The sequence below is a fragment of the Sprattus sprattus genome (genome assembly GCF_963457725.1).
Source record: "Sprattus sprattus genome assembly, chromosome: 2".
In the NCBI taxonomy this organism is placed as follows: domain Eukaryota; kingdom Metazoa; phylum Chordata; class Actinopteri; order Clupeiformes; family Clupeidae; genus Sprattus; species Sprattus sprattus.
The window spans coordinates 57,886,695-57,902,426 of NC_137921.1; the positions used below are offsets into that span (position 1 = coordinate 57,886,695).

At 44.9% G+C, this 15,732-nt stretch overlaps 1 protein-coding gene across 1 annotated transcript in view; it reads left to right on the plus strand.

Annotated features, from left to right (window-relative positions):
* Positions 1-7,188: 7,188 nt before the first annotated feature.
* The window catches only part of rnf220b (ring finger protein 220b), a gene marked incomplete at both ends in the record, with an annotated part of 43,842 nt that continues 35,298 nt past the window's right edge, over positions 7,189-15,732 (plus strand). Inside the window, one exon of the mRNA XM_080860309.1 lies at positions 7,189-7,831. Within this exon, the coding sequence (XP_080716435.1) occupies positions 7,189-7,831 (643 nt within the window). The remainder of the gene's footprint in view (positions 7,832-15,732) is intronic.

A 15,732-nucleotide genomic window follows, 5' to 3' on the forward strand; every position in this document is an offset into this window, starting at 1 on the left:
GCTGACACCTAACTGAGCCTTCCTCTGCACTCGAGCACTGATTAGTGGCTGGAAATGAGTTGGCGCGAGCTGGGCAGGAGCCTGACAAGAGTCTGGCCTCAGGAGCTGGAGGACAGGATGGGCTGGCCTGGGCTGGCTCCTCGGCAGCAGAGAGAAATGTATGTGTGTGTGTGTGTGTGTGTGTGTGTGTGTGTGTGTGTGTGTGTGTGTGTGTGTGTGTGTGTGTGTGTTGTGTGTGTGTGTGTGTGTGTGTGTGTGTGTGTGTGCGTGTGTGTGTGTGTGTGTGTGTGTGTGTGTGAGAGTACCTGGAGAGAGGTGATTTTGCCAGAGAATTAGTTGGCTGTAAAAGATCTAAAAAAATTAGAATGGAGACCGCAGCTGCAGCCATTCCTTATTTTAACCTTTGTTTCTCACCTTGCATTGCAAGCATATAGTGGCTCACTACACAAGGGCAACTTAACAAAGAGAGAAAGGAAACAAAGAGCTAATGTGGATTGTTGTTATTAGATGTAGACCAGAGGAAGGCCACAGCAGAGACAGAGATTTTATGTCAGTGAAGTCTATTGCCGTCTACTGCCGTTTTCCCCTGTGACTATTACGCTTTGAGAGAGCCTTTTCAGCCCAAACCTAACATCTCTCATACATATATTACCCATCCTCCTCATTACACCGGATCATTCCGGAATTAGATTCCAGCCCTCCAATATTGGCTGCAAGAGCTGGCTGCTTTGTGCTGTAGTCAAAGGTTAAAATACCAATCAAGGTAACGCGGACGATGGAGCTAGACATTTTAATATTCGCTTAGCCGGTAATTGTAAAGGGAGGTAATATCTCCTCCCTCGTACCATTATCCCAAAGGCAACATGTGTTAACAGGCCAGCCGAGCTGAAGAGCGGTGATCATTTATGGAGCTCCCGATAAGAGGGGGAAGAGAGAGAAGTCAAGGGGAGAGAGTTGCTCCTGAAACCGTCCAGAGGAGAGACGACAGGGAAGATGATATAATCACACCTTACAGAGATTGTTGTTTGTATCTGTTGTTGATGTTGATGTTCAATCTGTCTCAGAGAGATCTAGCATTCTTAAGAATATCATATTAAGGTAGTGATCTGAATATGAACTCCAATAGTGTAGGAAAGTAGAGGTTCTAGAAGACCTAGATGCAGGTTTGGGCATCACCGTTGTTAAAATATCACTAACCAATAGAAACAAACACAATTAATTATGAATGAGACAATTCTAGATGACTAATGCATTAAAATGCAATAAAAACAGAAATGAACAAAATTGGGTGAATGGATATAAGGACTAAGTGTGGTACTTAAGGCCCCCAAAACTTGAACAAATGTTTTTATTTTGATTGCATTGCACCCCAGTTTGGATTAAAGGGTCTGCTAAATGACTACATGCTAATGGAACTGAAGGTGAAGGGCTGCCAGGCTAGCATCTTATGATCTTTAAAGAGATCTGAGGTTGTTGTCTCAAGATCATCATCATTGTAAGAGCATCTCCTTACTGCCCCCCCTAAAAAAAAACCCACACACACAGCCCTGAGGGCCTTCACTGTGCCCCCCCTCACCCCTCCCTCTCCCCTTGATAGACATGGCAGAGTACAGGCTAATCACTGGTGACACGGCACGGAGGGCAGAGGCCTGTTTGCAGTCAGCGGTGCGTTTGTTGGTAATTATTTTGAGAGTGTCACGTCAATGTCAGCCTCCTGGCTTGGGGAGACAGGGTGACAGAGGGAGGGAGGGAAGGAGAGAGGGAAGGAGGGAGGGAGGGAAGGAGAGGGGGAGACTGGGAAAGGAGGGGTGGGTTGAGGGGTGTGCAGCCTGTCATTACTCCTCACTGTTAGCCACTTCGCTGTCTGCGGAGGGAGGGAAGGAGAGAGGGAGGGGGGTGGGAGACGGACAGGGGCAGAGAAAATATAAGGGAATGTCTTTGGCTTTCAGCTGTTTATCCGTCTGTTTTCCATACTCCCCTTGCGTCGCCTCCTCGCCTCATAGAATCGCAGAGCCTTGTTTACACACATCATTTTGAAACAACATTAGCTAACCGTGCAGTGTGGTGGGTAAACACACACTAACTGGTCTCAGCACGCTTGGTGTTGATAGTTTAATGAGCGCTTGAGTTTGTGGGCAGGCTTGGCGAGCTGAATGATGTGAGTATGTAAACAGGACTGGGCTGAAGTGAAAGACCAGCATCGACCAGAGTCTGGCTGGGACAGGAGCAGAGAGCCAGGCAGGCTGTGTCATGTTTTAACCCTTGCACACTCTAACAGAAGAGGCACCAGGACTCCAGGGAGGAAGCGATCAATGATGGAGACCCTAATGCGTCTCTCTGTATTACTTGTCACATTCGAGCTGGCTGGTCTGTAAGATGACACACACACATTATGTGTGTGTGTGTGTGTGTGTGTGTGTGTGTGTGTGTGTGTGTGTGTTAGGTGGTAAAGAGAAACTGAGCTAAGCTGTCTGCCTTTTAGTCTCTCCTTGTCTCAGTTCCTCTCCCCTGTTCTACTGTATCACGTTCTTTCACCTTCAGAGGAGTTTGTATTTTGCTCATTTTAATAGTCACAAATGTTTTTGATAGTCAAAGTTTAAGGAAGAACTAACTTCTTCCCAACTAAGTCCAACACACTATTGTTTGCACTGACAACAGGACTTCACCTATAAAGCATAATTTCAGCATTAATCTAGCCGTTTCACTGAAATGTGAAATGAGGACGCTAAACAATTTACAACAGAGATACGCTGTTGTGTATTACTCCATTATGAAAACAAAAAGATCAGCAATTAAACTTGAATTATGTCTAATCACTCTTTAACAGTATACAAAGTAATTAAGTTTTCATGCTTTGAAAATAAATCTTAGTGTGAGATGAAACTTTTGATTTGAAAGTATGCCTTCCAGCCTGTGACTACTTACTTTAGGTTTCAGATCGAGCTTGCAATAATCAAGTCAGTAAGTTAAAAGACTGAGTTAATAGTGCCTGGCATCATAATAAGCCAAGTAAGCACTTGGATAGCTAATATTAAATTGTTATTTAATTAGTGGTGTCCTGGGCTTATATTATAATATATGAAGACAGAAAGTTCAGCTTAAAATTACTTTAGAGCCATCCACTACATTCACAATATTTTTATATGTGTACTCAAAGTTCAGTTCTTAAATCCTTCATCTTTAGGTTTTACTTTGTTAAATGACTAACTCCTCACCCAGCAACAATAACATTTAAGAGCAGAATTGTAGTTGCAAATACCACAGCTGTGGGGAAGTCAAGTCATGCAAACAGAAGATGATTCAGTCAGAGTGGGGCATAGAGGTTGACATATCGTAGACATCACAGAAAATTAGCATCACACACACACACACAAACACACACACACACAAACATGCACACACACAAAAGCAAAACCGCACACACACACACACACACACACACACACGCACACACACACTCAGATAAGGACTGGTACACTTGTAATTAGGAAGCTGACCAGTCCATGTACCTTGGAGTGTCGAATCATTCATTCTGGAACGAGAACTCATGGAAGATTATGTGCCCAAAGATTTTGTTAAGAAGCTCAACGTGAGTAAGGTAAAGATGCTTTAAATGTAAGCCTACAAGAACTATTTCGACTGATACACATTCAGAATTACCTGAGATGACTTGCTTATCTATACAGTACTGTATCTGTAGATTTGAGGATCATTATTTCCCATAAACTGGTTTTGTGTGGATACAGTTCAAATGAGCAGTATAGTATAATGTACTAGTGTAGTGTAATGTAATGTAGTATAGTGTAGTGTAGTATAGGGGCTTTTGTGTAGTAGTAGTAGGAGTAGAACTAGATGTATAGTAATTAAGATTTTTGGATTTGCTGATCAATTACAATGGAGTATCATTGTCTCCTGTGATCACTGTAATCATTCACAAACTATTCTTGCCTTTTTTCAATAATGTTCCAAGCTTTGAAAAAATTAAAAGCACACATCCATGCACACCCTTGCACATTGACACACACACACACACACACACACACACACACACACACACACACACACACACACACACACACACACACACACACACACAGAGACAAACGTACACACACACACACACACACACACACACACAAAGAAATATCCTTGTCCTCTAGATGGCCATCACAACTTAAGCTTGTCAGTTAAACAGAAATGAAGTGTCACATTAGATTACCAACGAATAGTACCTCCACTAGTTCAACGGAATAAGGAATTATTTCAATTTGATTATTACAAAATGCTCTAGGGAGGAGAAATAATTGTATCCACAAATCAAGAATATTTTTTAATATTCAGATATTGTCAGCGTGAAATGTGGCGCAGCACATGCATAATTAAATTATGGCTGTTGTTTTACAGTGGTCTCCTTACTTTTATGACAAATTCATAAAAAAAAATCATGACAGTAATGTCTTGGATTTGTAATTATTCAGTTGATGTACATAATATCATTATTGTATACATTGGATTGCAATATAAAATAAGGTCAACACGTCTGGCAAAAAGTTAAATGACACATTTTGCAGTTACAACACACGCTCAGTTATCAACTAAACTAACTCAGTGAATCTCCAGCTACTAAAAGCAAGTCAACATTGATAGTGGTGTAATATAGACCTATAGATTTTTTTTACATGTGTACTTTTCCTAAATAATTAAACAAATATTCCATAATCTATACATATGAGTGATGTCTTGAATAGGAAAATATGAACCATTTTAAATGATGATATTTTACGTGATTAAATGAGCGCAAGACACACTTGCGTGTAGATCTATGACTGCATGAGAAAAAAGATGTTCCTTTGTTACCTTTGGTCATTCTCTGTTGATCCAGGGGACCAACAGGTGTAATGTGTTTCCCATCCAGCAGGTGGACGCTCGTACTACAAGGTAACATGAGGGAAATCTTAGCGGTCTAACTTCAGTGTGAGTTGTAGAAAAGTCCTGGGCCACAAGTTTTACCAGGCTTTTCCAGGCATATTTCTGAGCCAAAAAAAGCAAAACAATATCCATTTTAATCTGTGTGTGATCGTTAGCCTCATTAGGATTAGCAAAAAAAATAAAAAACGAAAGACGAGTTTCGACTGTCAGTGCCTTCATCTTATTAATTTAAGACTCACACAACACGTCAATTACACGAAAGAATAAAAAGCTTCACAATGTGAGGTGAAAAGATGACCATGACCAATATTCAACATTTGACTACAGACGTAGCTTAACCCACCAGGAGATAATGAATTCACTGTTCCCAAGGCGGCTCGACTGCTCCCAAGGGGAAGAAACGGCGAAGACGACGGTGGAGGAAGGAGGAAGAGCGAGAGGGAATGTCATTCACCGAGAGGACCAACGTTGAGCGGTAGCACTTCTCCGTTATCAGCCAACCCCGCAGCAGTTGCTTCGCGCTGGACCCAAGTGTAACCTTCATATGTGCGATGAAAGGCTAAGTTTTTACATTTTGCGATTTCATCACTTTGGAGCAAAGGTGAATTACCGATCTGTAGCAGCAAACCAGCTGTCACTCAAGGTATTGTACCATCTCGGACAGTCCTCAACGTTTCGCTTGGAGGTTAAGGAACGGAAGACGTCTCAAATTGCGGGAAGGACCCCTGTCATCACCCCGTGGGTAGGGTTCTAAAATCATTGTTATGATCGTATTTGTTGTTGTGGATACAGTTATTTCAAAAGAGCTATTGCATTTCTAGTCGTCTGTAGTCCATGGCCAGAGATTATTTTCTTTTACCCTGTAAATTCATGACGTGAACACAGCCAGCAAGTTGTTCTGAAGTTTCAATTCCTATAAGCTAAAGGACTAGACTCTGCCTAGCCAAAATAAAATATCCGCTTTAATGCAAAAAAGACTGCACAGCTGCAGTTGATAACCTGGTTAGTTTATGAATTACCTAAATATAAGAGTTCTGTGGACAACAAACTTGGAACGACAGCTGAATACATACTATTTCTTCAGCACAATGTACTGAATTAAATAGTGGTATTGTATTTATTTTCACAGGGATAGACAAAGGACACTGAAAACCCTCTTTAAAAGTTTTTCTTAAAATAGTATCATTTGAACCCATTAAGATATTTAGGACTATGCTCATTCAGAGTTATGAATATTTATGTTTTAATCCATTTGTTACCTTGTGCGTGTCATAATTTAACATCTGTCGCTGGATATAAAAAAATCGTATGTGTAGGCTACAATTATTTTTTGTTTCGTTCAGGCTTTTGTACGATTTTGGGCATTTAACGCGTATGTATTTTTGTATTGAAATATAATGAATTGAAATTAAAAGTATTACAACTCGGAGACTAGGAGTCTGTTTCCTACATAAATAATTTATCGCACATACTGCCATTGGTTTTATATAATCCAGTCAACAGGTGAAATATACATTAGGACACAAAAACGGCAAATAAATTATTTGATAAAGAGGCATGTGTTTGCTCCCCCTATCCCCGTGATGGTAAAGTTTGATACTCATTCTTAAAGTTTTAATATATTTGTAATTGTGATATATAATGCAAGACACATCTGTTCTAAAACACTGGCAATCAGTACTGTAGATCCTCGCAGTTTGACACCCCTTACAAAAGCCCCTCCATCGGTGACCATTGACGCGCGTAATTGACATAAAATGCCCTCGGAGGGCAAGCCTTTCACATGGCCAATTTCCGTGTTGAACAAGAGCAGGGTACAAACCTTAAAGGTATTTTTTTGTGATGTTATGGATTTTGATTTTCAAAATAAAGACGAGTTGGTTATAAATAAACTAACCATTCAGAGGAATTCGCAGCGATTTGAAATACCTGGGACGGTGAGAATTTTAACAATTGCTGTGTGTGAACTATTCACAAAGCTGTGCACGAAAACAATTGCAAATGAATTTATATTTTTAAAAGTTTAGTTTTTAACTACTTTATATGTCTTATATCCAAATCCATGGATAAATATTGTTTGTTTGTTTTTGTTCTTGTTTCCTGATTAAATCAGCTTCCCTAGATGTGCTTGTTTGAGCTTGATTTTCTGGATTTGAGGACTTTGCAGTGACAGTCAGACAGACGAGGAGTCGAGCGCTGGCGTCTCCATCTCCTTCTCCTACTCTACCCTGCCCACGGAGCTGGGCCCTGCGCATCCAGATGGACCTCCATCGGGCCCCCTTCAAAATGGATAGCCCCTCTTACCTTCCCAACCACCTGGCATCCCCTACCCTCATGGTCCTGGCCTCCACAGCCGAGGCTGGCCGCGACGCCTCCATCCCCTGCCAGCCTCCACGCCCCTTCGGATTGCCCATGTCCATGGAGAAGGACGCGCACCTCCCCTTCAGCGGGGGCGCCTACACCTTCACCTCCATGTACCACCGGCAGGGGGCCATGCCTGGAGGCTTCCACGGCCGAGACTTTCCAGCCTCTTTGCTTCACCTCCACCCCCAGTTTGCCCCTCCGAACCTGGACTGCTCTCCCCTGGGGATGCTCAGCCACAGCGGTGTGGGGGCCTTCCGGCCCTTCTCCTCTCCACTGGAGGAGCGCGACAGCGGCTCCTACCAGTCCGCCTTCACCCCAGCCAAGCGTCTCAAGGCCTGCCTGGACCCCGAGGCCTCGTCCCACCTGCGGTACACCGACTCCGAGGGAAAGGAGTACGACTTTGCCAGCACTCGCATCCCCTCTGGCTCTCCCGGCGCCAGGCAACCTGCCGAGGATGCTGTGAAGAAGCTGTACTCCGTGTCGGGCCTCCCGTCTGATGGAGAGGCCTTGTCTGGCCCAGAGGAGCGAAAGGACCTGTGTGAGTGTTCACCCCTTATGCCGCTCAACCACAACCAACACTCTTTTCCATGCTTCCCCTCACGACTCAGTTTACAGTTATATTATCAGTTTCAGTATCAGTTTTTCATGTAGTGTCATCTAGTTTCCAAATAACCCATTGCTTACATTACATATCTTTAACCCTTTTATATCTTCAACATTACATATTACATTACAAGCATACGCTGTATAGAGAAGTAGCTCCTCTATGAAACTCTTTGGTCTTAGAAAACATCATCTGTTTTCAGGAAAAAAATAAATTCATATATTTATTCTCTATTTACCTGATGATAATGTTCATAAATTACTGAATGAATATAAGCACAGTGCCATTACAGTAACCATCAACAATGAGAGGCTCTTTCAGGCAATGTTTATTACTCTAAAACTGACCCCAGATGATTTATCTGTGAGTGAGTGGACAACTGACGAAAGTATGAGACAGCAAGCATGTGCTACCGTTATATGATGTTGCATGTGTGTGTAGGTATGTGTGCACAAGTCTTTGTGTGTGTGTGTGTGTTTGTGTGTGTGTATGTGTGTGTGTGTGTGTGTGTGTGTGTGTGCGTGAGAGGACGGCAGTGCTGTGGATGGGTGGGCTGAGATGGACCACACATCCCCTGTGTGTGTGTGTGTGTGTGTCCGAGTGTGTGTGTGTGTGTGTGTGTGTGTGTGTGTATGCGTCTCTGCTTATCTAGTTGCAGGGTCTAGATAATGGGTCTGTGTTTGTACAACAAGTAGTACACAGGGACCTTGTGAGGTCTCGTGGTGTCAGCGTGTCCTTCTCGTTCATGTGATGATGGCTTACAAAAGGGGCAGCATATCTGCCATGTCTAATATCTCACCCGTGTCATCTCTGTTCATTTAATCCCATTTAATTTCTCTCAGTACGTGCCACAGTGGCACACTCCGTAACCCTACCGACACGTGTCTGTGCGCGGACCCAGTGTTGAGGAGAGTGGGCCGGGCTGACAAAGAGGCAGAAGTGAGATGCTCCCCCTAAACTTTCTCAGCCTGAGAGACAAGCCATCAGTGATAACGAGCAGAGCGGAGAGAAGGCGGCTCCTGACGAGACAGAGGAAGGGAAGGAGGGTGGGAGGGAGGGAGGGAGCGCGACACCTTCAGCTCAATATCGCCCTCATGCCAGCTGTCGCCTTTGTTGACAAATGAGCGGGGAAGTGTCAGCCAGAGAGGCAGGCAGGCAGGCAGGCAGGCAGGCGGGCGGAGAGAGAGACGGGGTGGAGGAGCGGAGCATAGGAGGCTCATTATGCCGCTGTGTAATTGGCCGGCGGTGTGGGGGGGACGGGCCTTCAAGAAGCGAGACGGGGGGGGGGGGGGGGGGGGGGGAAACTGACGCACCTAGCATTCAGGTGGGGTGGTGGGTCAGGAGGGGGTGTTTGGAGGGGTTCAGGTGTGTTTTAGGTGGTGGTGGTGTGTGTGTGTAGGGAGGGGGGGGGGGGGCATCAAAACACCATAAGGGTACAAAGGAGAGAGAGCCTGCGACATGAAAGCCACTACAGAGAGGCCTGCATGCTGCGGGGGATCAGAGGAGGGCAGTCATCACTAAGGAAATATAATGACTGACAGAGTATGAGGTGACAGAGAGAGGGAGGAAGGGGAAGAGAGAGAACGGGGAAGGAGGGGGGGGGGACGCATCTTTTGGAAGGTTTTATGCACATCAAGGCTGGCTGGTGCGGGCAAACTTCTCTCTGAAAAAGTTTGCATTGTTTGGCTTAGTTTTGCGTTCACGATGCAGGCGCATTGCTTCTGATTGACAAACCAGGAGGCAGAGTAAGGAGACGACTGAAGGAGAAAACAAGTAGGGATAAGATCTGTACACTTGGGTGTGTTGGTGTGTTGTGTGAATTTGTGTTTGTGCAAATGTGTGTGTTCGTATGTGTGCTTGTCTATGTGTGTGTGTGTGTGTGTGTGTGTGTGTGCGTGTGCGTGTGCGTGTGCGTGTGCGTGTGCGTGCGCGTGCGTGTGCGTGCGTGTGCGTGTGCGTGTGTGTGTGTGTGTGTGTGTTTACTGTATGTGAGAGAAAGACAAAATAAGAGAGACAGGAGACAGTGTGGCCATAAGAGTGTGCATGTAGGGATTACAGTTGGTACAGAAACATTAAGCAAAAGCTTTGCAGTGGAGAATGGCTTCCACAGCTAGCCAAGAGAAAGCTGATTTTGGTTGCTGGAAGCTGCTTTTCCTACTTTATCCACTTAGATTAGGGAACAGGCCTTTCTGAAGGCTTTTATGCAATTGATCCCTGCAATTGTATAAAGGGAACTTTGGCTGCACTTGGTTGGGCTTCTCACTGTAAATTGACGCCTGAAAACAAAATGCCCCTAATCCTGTCTGCACCCAAATCTCCTGTGTGCGAGGTATACTCTCTGCCTGCGTGGCCACAACACAATGCTGAATTTGTAACCGCACCAACACCACTAAATACACACAAACCAAACCATGAGAAAAACCATGTTTAAAGACCAATTCCTTTTCTTTTGGAATCTCAGATGGCTGTAAATTCACATACGGCTCCTCAAGCTAACATAAAGGCCCTTCTCCCCTTTCCCTCTGGTATTTTTCTGGCCTTTCTGTCCCGACTGACTTACTTCTGATAAATATGTTCCCGGAGGTCGTCCGAACAGTTTATCTGCCTGTATGGGGCCTTTCATGTAACTGTTGGATTGTGTGCATTTGTATTTGTTGATGTGTGCCCTCCGAACTTTGTTTCAAACTGTGAGGTTATTTCTAAGTTTGTCTTTCAAAATGTTCAAAAGCAGACTAGGCCCCGACAGCTGTTTAAACAGTTGCATTCGCTGTTCTCCAAAGGCAGATGCCTTCGGCCGGTCGAGTCGTGTTTGCTTTCCTTGGGGATGGATTTGAAGCTCTGGGGTTAGGCTACACTGCTAGTGACACTAGCACAGAAGTGAGTGGCCCTTCATGCTGTTTGCTGTTCATGCTCAGGACTGGGTTTAGAGTGATAGAATCCCTCTCACTCTCTCTTCCTCCTTTCCTGCCTCTCTCTCTCTCTCTCTCTCTCTCTCTCTCCCATCCATTTCTCTATCTCCCTTTTCAAATTAGTTTCTCTCTGTGTATTTTCCCAACCAGGTTGGATTCGTATCGTCATTGATCTCAGGAACTTGTCTTTTCATCCCTTTCACCTCGTGGGACAGTTTACTACAGTGTTTCACTATGCAGTCATTTTAACACTGGCAGCACAAAAAACAAAACCATCAGCAGAAGCGATATTTCTTCCGTGACACTAATTTAAAAAGTGTTTCTTGCGTAATAGTATGACAAGCTGCAAGCAAAAGAAAACTGCAACCATGTTTTGTAGATTAGGTGTACGCAGCTGAGCCTGGGGTCTTGAATTAGCCATGGTCTGACCGTGAGCCTTGCTTATCAAAAGGGGCGATTGCATCTGCAGTTGGGGGAATTCTCCAGGATAATCGGATAAAGAGCAGAGAAATCCCACACAGTAAGAGAGAGAGAGAGAGAGAGAGAGAGAGATAGAGAGAGAGAGACGGACCAGAGAACTTCATACACAAGAGGCAGCCATAGCAGATGTGTTCAGTGTTCAAGGACCAGGTATGGCCTGTTAGACACGCTTTAGAGTATGTGACCAAGTCCTCACGAAACATCACGCAGGTGCACCTGCCAAGACGGTGGGGATGGTGAAGTGTATGGAAATTAATACGGAGCCCATGTTGTGTCCACATTTTAGCAGTTTATCATTGTGCTTGTGGGCTTACGCTAGAACGTCAGGGTCTAATGTGAAGTCTAGAGTGAACCAGGAATGGCTAGTCAGATAATAAATCTAGTAGCTTTGTGTAGGCCATGGAGAGGGATTACAAGAATAACCATATGAACAGATGAGGCATTGCTGAAGCAGTTATTGTAAATGGTAGAGAATTAAATAAAACATCACACTTTGTGCAAAACACTATTATCACTATTTATCTTCTGCTTCGATGATTGCAAATCTGACTTCAGTAGATACCCTTTGAAGTTGAGGCAGGCATATCTCCAGCAAAAGCTAAACTGAAATGCAATTTTCTTGCATTTCCTTGGCTTTTAAAAGATGTTTATTGTATCTTTGATGGTCCCTACGTGGGTGATTACATGGGCGATTTGACATGAAGAAAGATGAGCTCTTGTTTTTGAAGCTGTTTTCTCCCACAAAAACAACAGCAGAAGCTGGAGGCCCGGAACATTCCCTCCTCAGTGACATGACAGAGACAGAGTTACCAAACAGAGATAGAGCCATCTCTAGGAAGTAGTTCAACAGATTGTTATTTCAGCAGTCAGGATAACATGTGTATATGTGCAGTTTTTTTTCACCCATTTAGCTGCCCATTGACACCTAGTTATACCTACCACAGTTATAAAAACGCCTCTCTTGAAGACACCTGTAGAACAGTGAGATTATCTCATGCCTTTTAAAATCTATTTAAAAGTACAACTGGGTATATTTAGGAGAATGTGGGAAATTCAGTTTCTCGCTCTGCCTGCCTTGAAGATGAGGAACATTATTCAGTATATGTGTCACTGACTCAATGAGTGAGGGTCAAAACAAAGGACCCGGGATGTCAAACAAACCAGTCTTTGTCTCTGTCTCATCTTTGTGTTCTGGATATCAATGCCTATCTCCCACCTCCAGGCTTAGCAGCGTCCCAGCAGGCCTATCTGGCCCCGTTGATATCATCCAATCATATCGGCCCTCTCGTAAATCGCTGGGGCGACAGCATTGAGCCAGAGCTGCCTGTCTTGTTTGTCTGCGCTACTGGTGACAGGTTTAAGGCTGTCATTATTTAAGGCCACCAGTAATTGCGAGGCTGTTAGCATACGTATATGTGTAACATTTATCCTGAGAGAGTGAGTGTTGGTGCTTGGGATGTTGGGGGTTGATGGAGGGTGTGCAACATGTGAGACATACAACCTCTCTCTTGGAACAATAGCTGCTGGTACAATGGGGCAAGATGAAACTGTGGCTATGGATGTCCCCTGTGCTGTGACTGGCTAATTATGGTGTTTAGTGGAAGATAAGCCAACAGCCTTGAATGTAATCAGTGAAAAAACAGAGGTAGTGGTCTGAGAAAACAGTAACGTCTTAGAAGGGAACTGACTCTGGAATAGTTTACAGCAGATGAGGGTCAGAGCCTTAATGTAATGAGCTGCTTTGAGGGATGGTTGTGATGATCATTTGCTGCATTTCAATGTAAACATGCGTCATTTACCAAAAAGATTGTGTGACGTTTACATTTGGGTTGTCTGGGGTGAATGCTATTAATTTCACCCTTAGCTAAAAATGTCTGTCTGTGGTCATCTGCAGGTCATTAACCACCCCTAAGTGCCTGGCCAGTAAAGCAGGTCCATTGTGCCAACAGCACTTAACCGTCTCCTTGGAGATGCTCTCTACGTGGTGGTGACTGATAGGACCTGGTGTCAGGCCTAATTAGGGGGGCCTGTAAGGGACAAAAAGAGATGTGTGTGGTGGGGGAAGAGTCAGGGCAGATGCTATTAATCCCTGCACATTATGAAAGCAACAGGCTGCCTGTGTTTCACAATCACCCACAGAGGGACGGTGACCACCATAAATCACAAGCTGTGTGTCCGGCAGCCTGCACTAGCTGCCACAGATCTGGCCATTGATCTACTGAGCATTGCTCTCATCACCGCCGCACTTACAGGGGAGATGTCAGATGCTTTTTTCTCCCCAGACCATTGACTTGTCTGTTGGAGAGAGTCTTTGTAAAAGTCTTTGTAAGCACCTGGTAAGCCATCAACGATCAATGTGATCAGTACTGAGGCTTTCATTTGCATCTGATCTTCTATACCAGTGGTGTGAAGAGGTGAATGCATAGCAGACCTTACCACGTGTGAGGACAAAGCATCCGTTGGTAAACTGGTGGGCCCATGGCTTGAGTCTTTATGTCTTTAAATCTTTATGATCAGAAAAATCAGACTGTAATGGCACCTTTTTTTTTAGATATTCAATATTGTCAGATTGGTAGGAAATAGCAAGAAATCAGCCTTAAAAGCACATGCACTTTTAGTAACACACACGTGCACCCTCACACATGCGCACACACACACACACACACAGACAGGGGCATATAGACATTATTCATTGCAGGTTGCTTTGGCAGGGTTATGTGGGTGTAGCGTGTCTGGAGAGGGCTGCGTGTCTTGCTCATCCGTAATGACCGTTTAAACTCACTGTTTGCCCTTCCTGCCCTCTGCGTTTGTCTGAGTGATTTGTAGACTCAGGGGATCAGGAGATGTGCTGTAGCTCTGGAGTCTCCCTCCATACATACACACACACACACACACACACACACACACACACACACACACACACACACACACACACACACACACACAGACACACACACACACACACACACACACACACACACACACACTCCAACCCCCCCCCTCCCGCTGTCTTTGAAGTGAGATCAGAGGAAAGTGTTTTTTGGCACACGCACCGCAGGTCGATCAGGTGCAGAATAGCCTCCTGTCTGAGCCTAGAGTCTAGAGTTTAATGTCTCCCACCCTCTCCATGCTAATTACCACCCTCATCCGTCCCTACACTAAAGCCTGCTCGCCCAGTCCACTAAAAACCAATAGGGTGACTGCACGGTGCCCTGTGAGGGGAGAGCGTGGAGGTGTGGTGTTGATTTTTTGACCCAATGAGACGGAACTCATTTTGGAGGGCGAGGGTTTGCAGGTAGTCTGTTGCTAATGGAAGTGGTTTCCCTGGCTGGCATCTGAGCCCCCAGGGAGATTTTTTTTTTCATTTCGTTTATTCGTCTCACTTAGCCAGTATACATAAAAACCCAGAGAGAAGGAGGGCAGCTTTAACAAGTTCCGTTGAATGCCCGTGAAGCCCTCAGACAGTAGGAACACCAGGTATTGCCTGTAATGGCCAACCAGGTCCTGGATGCTGCAGGCCTTAATGTGGCCAAGGTTGCAATCCAGAGATGACAGCATAAACTAGCGATTCTAGTAGACGTTTATCGTGTCCTGCACCAAAACGTTGACACTGGCTTCCTGTCAGGAATAGCTACTGATGACAGCCATCAGGCCACCATCTGCCCAACCTCCCCACTTCATTATAATGACTCTCGCTCTGCTTCCATAAGGCCAAGAGCAGCTAGCAGGATGTTAAATGCTCTCCTTATCCCATCACTGAGATTGGGTGTGTGCATGCTGGGTCACCCACTAACCAGCGACCCTGTGTCTCTTTAGGTCCAATCCACCATTCCATCATTCAAGTGGAAAGATGTGAGGACTGGCAGTCAGAAATAGATGGAGGACCTCTGTGCTCACTTTGAGCTCACAAGGAGATCTCTACACTTACATGGATTCATTTAGCATTTCACGTTTAGGTTTAATAACCATATTGGAAAACAGTAGAGATGTATACTTCCACATTATGGGTTCACTGTAGAGATTAAACCCTTGGTCTTTGGTGTTGTTAGCACCGTTGCGCTACTAGTGGAGCTAGATGAACACAGAGGTTTTCCGAGGTAGACGGTATGAATGAGAGGTGGGTGGAGAGGGAGGTTTGGCTGTAAGGAGCAGCATCCGCTCCTGGTTGAGATGAAGGCGGCTCGGGGCGAAGGACACAAGGACAGATAGTGTTGTTCAGCGCGGGTGGTAGGAGGACCACCCCGTTGCCTCGTGCATTCTTTCAACCCAGTGAAGATGAAGGGGGGGAAGAGAGCTAGCCAGCCCCCGACCAGGATGAAAGCTCCTCCACTTAAGAGTGCATTAGGAGAACACACTGGGGACACGACGGGAGGTAAAATATCAAATTAGACTCTTCCAACATCAAACGGAGCCTCCAACATGGCTCTCAACCCACTCGTCAGCTAA